Raw genomic sequence first — 4,552 nt, 5'->3', positions numbered from 1 at the left:
GACCCCCAGTAGACGACCGTATTTCGCTTATCGCATGACTTTGATAGGACCAGCCGTTTTAGCGCTGGAATGGGCTACTTTACAGCAGCTATAAATTGCCCAGGAACAGTTTAGACACTCCAACCATCGCGTTTTGTTTTTGTCATGCAGGCATAGAGGATTTTGTATTTTGCATTTTGTATTGTATTGTTTTTAACTAGCTTCAAAGCTTCCAACCCACCGGTCCTTTTCAGGACCACAAATGACTGATAAATGAGTTAACTAAAGAGTAGGAGCTTGAATCCAAGACATGGCTTGTACAACAGAACTCTCAAATTGCTTCCGAATTTCAACCTATGGAAATTTTTCACTGATAACCAATTTTTAAATCACAATAGTATTCGCATAATCAGGCTTATCGAATGCCTGGGAACTCTTATCCATTCCCGCCTTTTCAGAAATCACATCACATTGTTATCTCTTTTATCGAGAGTCCATTCACCATACCACTACCACCACCGTCCACGGCAAATTCAAGATTAAGCGCATATATCCGTTCACTGTTCAGTCACCTAGCCATTTCGGAATCTGAAATCAAACTCTACGGTTTGTCAGTCAGATTCTGCTAAAAGGAAAAAAAAATCATGGATCCCTCCGTAAACCTCCGGCAAGAGCAACAGGTGGACCTGGTGGACGCAAACCCGACCCTTAGTGGGTCCGGTAGTAATAGTGAAGTAGATGCAGCTGGATTTAGCGAGGAGGAGGGATCCGGAATTCTAGCCATACCTACTGCTAAGCTGTACTCCATGAACGGAGCGAAACGTGGCAAGGTGTTAATATTCAATCATAAAACTTTCGATAATAGAAGTTGTCCGGTCCGAACCGGTACGGACAAAGACGTAGAAAGATTATACCATACTTTGCCTCGACTCGGATTCCAAAAGGAGGATATTGAAGTGTACAAAAACAAGAGTAGCGGCGAAATCAACGGGATTGCGAAAAACCGTGAGTAGTGAATCGTTTATATGATGATCGGATTACTGTGAGCGGTTTAATTTGCAGTGAAAAACAACGCTGATCTGGAAATATCCGATTGCTTAGTGGTGGTGATACTTACACACGGTAATGAGAATGACAAGTTGATGGCCAACGATAAAGAGTACCATTTGTACGAGTTTATTGAGAACTTCAATCCCACTTCCTTGAACTCGATGACTGGAAAACCGAAACTGTTCATAATCCAAGCCTGTCGTGGCAAAAAAGTAGATCATGGTGTTAATTTGATGGCATACAGTGCCGGAAATCAGGCCAACTCGCAGACGGAGATTCGTCCGTATCCGCAATTTCCCGATCTGTTCGTTGTGCAGAGTTCTCATCACGGTAAGCTTTGTTTGAAAGAGAGAAAAACGATTCGAATTGTGCACCTTAATACTCTAATAGTACGTTCAGACTACAGAGTTATAACATATTATAACGCTATCTTGATGGTGGTTTCTGTATTGTAATTATTTTTACAACCGTTATGCCTGTTATAACTGCTTAGTCTGGACAGCGCATTATGCCTTGTTCAGATTACAGAATTATAAAACATGCTACAAGGCTGTTGCCATAATTATCAACATGAAAACTGTCGTAGCCTTGTAACTTATTATAGCTCCATAGCGTGAAATTTCAAAACCACAAAAATGTCAGCTTCCACAAAACATACAAATATGAAATTACTGCTATGCAGCTCCAGGCCAAATAGCAAACAAAAATGATTTTTTTGACTCGTCCTTCTTTGATTTGCATGAAACTTTGCACAGTTGTTTGTTATGGGGAATCTTTCAATGTTTTGCCATTTTGACATTTTCCAATAAATTGTAGCACGAAAACATCACTAAGTGGCCGGCGCCGGTAGTGTAGTGATAGGCTGCTTTCTCACCCCAATGTGTCTGGGTTCAATCCCAGCCGAGGTCGGTGGGATTTTTCTGAGACATAAAAATCTCTGGTCACGTCTTCCTTCGGAAGGGAAGTAAAGCCATTGGTCCCGGCCCATATGTGTTGAATGGGTTGTGATATCCCAACCAGGTGTGGAAGAAGCTTCCTTCCTCCACATTCGATTGCCGTTAAAGGATGGGAATCGATATCCGTTGGTGATGGGCACTAGATTGCGGAACAGACACCGACGTTAAATAAAAGAATGAACATCACTAAATCTTCTGATCAAAATGACAGATACAATGTTGTAGATAAAAATAGTGTTCCTAGAAAAAAAAAAATACTCGGTATTTTTTGTTTAGTAATTCTGTGTAAACATTCATATAAAGTGTTGAATGGTCAAATATAACAAAATATCCATGTTCAATTTTTATAATATTTTGTTTTTGATGAAAAAAAAAGCTAAATAAAAAATGCAAACTTTTGTAATATTGTAAACTATGGGAACTTGGAAATTGTCAAAAATCGTAGAACAAGAACTTTTGTTGCAATTTTTAAATTTCTGTGTACAAGTTATTTAAAAAACCATACCAATAAAAAGTTAAAAAAAAAACTGACCAAAAATTTATGTTCTGCGATGATTGTCAATTTTCAAGGTTTACAATATTTCAAAAGTTTGCATTTTTTGCAACTGGCTCAGAGCTTTTGGCGGGAATCATCTAAGGCAGAGCAAAACAGGTTTAAACTTGGAAAAAATTTCAACAAGTTTTTCATTTGCTTGCAAAATAAAATCGATCGGCTTCGCAGTACCCAACCCATAACAAGGAGAAGGTTGAGTTTAATAGATTTGGCGTGGAACGGCTCTACTCCGTGGTTGCTGCGCTACTACAAACAAAGAGTAGTGATTTCCTTTTGTACTAAATGTTCATTATTAATTAGCAATACCCCGCCCTATTTACCAGTGCATGAACTCAAATCCATAGACGAGTGCACGGATGGATTTGAGTTCACCCACTCGACAAAAGTGACACAACAGCGGGGCCCTGTTTCCTAAAAATGAAAACATGAATAATGCACGCGTAACTTTTGAAAAGGGCATATCAACTTATGTAAACAACTTGCAAGGTCCTTTTCACGAGAACCGAAGTATGCTTACGTAAACCAAGAGCACTATCGGGAAGGGGAGAATTTCCCCTACCCGATGATGTTGTTAGTTTACGTGGGCGTATTCGGTTCGCACGAAAAAGGCTTAACAAGTTTTGTGTACAAAAGTTGATAGGCCCGTTTCAAATGTTACGCGAGTATTATTCATGTGTTCATTTTTAGTAAACAGGGTCCCGCTTTTGGGTCACTTTTTGTCGAGTGAGTGAACTCAAATCCATCCGTGCACTCGTCTATTAGGGCGTAACAGCTTTTGTAAACAATCACTTCTATCGATGATTTCTAGGAATTCAAGGCACGTCCACGCATACCAACCTAACCATCGGATAGGGGAAGTCTTTCCCTACCCGATGAGGTTGTTGGTTTGCGTGGGTGAGCCTTGAATTTCTAGAAATCATCAAGAGAAGTCATTGTTTACAAAAGCTGTTAGGCCCTAATTCCAGCTCTATCTAGAAATATTCATTATTAATTAGCACTGCACCGCGCTCTTGTCAAATTTTCATCAGTGCATGAACTCATATCCATCGCACCATTGCACCAATCGTCTATGGTATGTTTTGTTGAAGCTGATGTTTGTGCTTTTGAAAATTCACGCTAATAGCATAGAGGTAACTCTAAGACCAGAAGGTCCCGAAGAAACGAGCTCAACTTTTTGGCTCAGCTCTGGTACTATCTTCGGTCCCAAGCTAATCGATGCACCCCTCGAAACATAGGAAAATTCACGAATCCCTCATTTTATCTGTCGAACTTTCATAACGAATCAGAGCAAACATAGTATAGTACTAGAATTTCGATTAGAATGGGGTACTTTAATTGATTTTCTTGGGACCCCCCAAAGCCCTCTAGTTAAAGTATGGACGACTGTCACCACGAAAATGAAGAAAGCTGTTCCAATGGAGCAAAACGGTGCATTTTGACGGTTCGATTTTAACAACTATTGACAGACATCCATACTTCTACTGTAGGGCTTTTACCGCCCTCCCTTACTTGGTTATAACTCTGTAGTATGAACGTACTATAAGGCTTCTCCAGCATAAATCACGTTTATTTTTCAGGTCACATAGCATTTCGGAACGAAAAAGGGAGCTGGTTAATTCAGGACCTGTGCAATGCAATCTATAGTTGTGATCTGGAAACGGACTCTATTTATGACATTCTGACGGAAACGAATGATGCCGTATCACAACGACTCAGCGAAGCCAAAGGATGTCGTGATAAGAAACAGATTGCTAGCATCTACTCCACCCTGACTAAGAAGCTGTACTTCAAGCCATCAAAATAAATGCAGCGACGTTTGATAAGATGCTTGATTTCTTCTGTTGATAGAAAAGGCAAAACAAAACTTGACACGAGGGGTTTCCATCAAGCTTGTAAGGGAATCGGTAATCAAAAATTATCAAAAATTATTAAATAATGATTAGTGAATTTTGAATTAATTTTAAAGGTAATTAAACAGAAATCCGAGTAATTCCATAACTATTTGTACTTTACG

At 39.5% G+C, this 4,552-nt stretch overlaps 1 protein-coding gene across 1 annotated transcript; it reads left to right on the top strand.

Annotated features, from left to right (window-relative positions):
* The first annotated feature begins 623 nt into the window (after positions 1 to 623).
* LOC135715056 (caspase-1-like) lies at positions 624 to 4,342 on the top strand. The gene is made up of 3 exons (XM_065238467.1): positions 624 to 984; positions 1,042 to 1,359; positions 4,116 to 4,342. The coding sequence occupies exons 1-3, from the start codon at positions 624 to 626 to the stop codon at positions 4,340 to 4,342; spliced, it is 906 nt and encodes a 301-aa protein (XP_065094539.1).
* Positions 4,343 to 4,552: the final 210 nt, after the last annotated feature.

This window comes from Ochlerotatus camptorhynchus, unplaced genomic scaffold, assembly GCF_037179485.1.
Source record: "Ochlerotatus camptorhynchus isolate MF236.1 unplaced genomic scaffold, CSIRO-AGI_Acam_v1.1 ptg000792l, whole genome shotgun sequence".
Classification (NCBI taxonomy): Eukaryota; Metazoa; Arthropoda; class Insecta; order Diptera; family Culicidae; genus Ochlerotatus; species Ochlerotatus camptorhynchus.
Note: the sequence above shows the minus strand (reverse complement) of the source record. Positions and strands in the feature narration are given on the sequence as shown.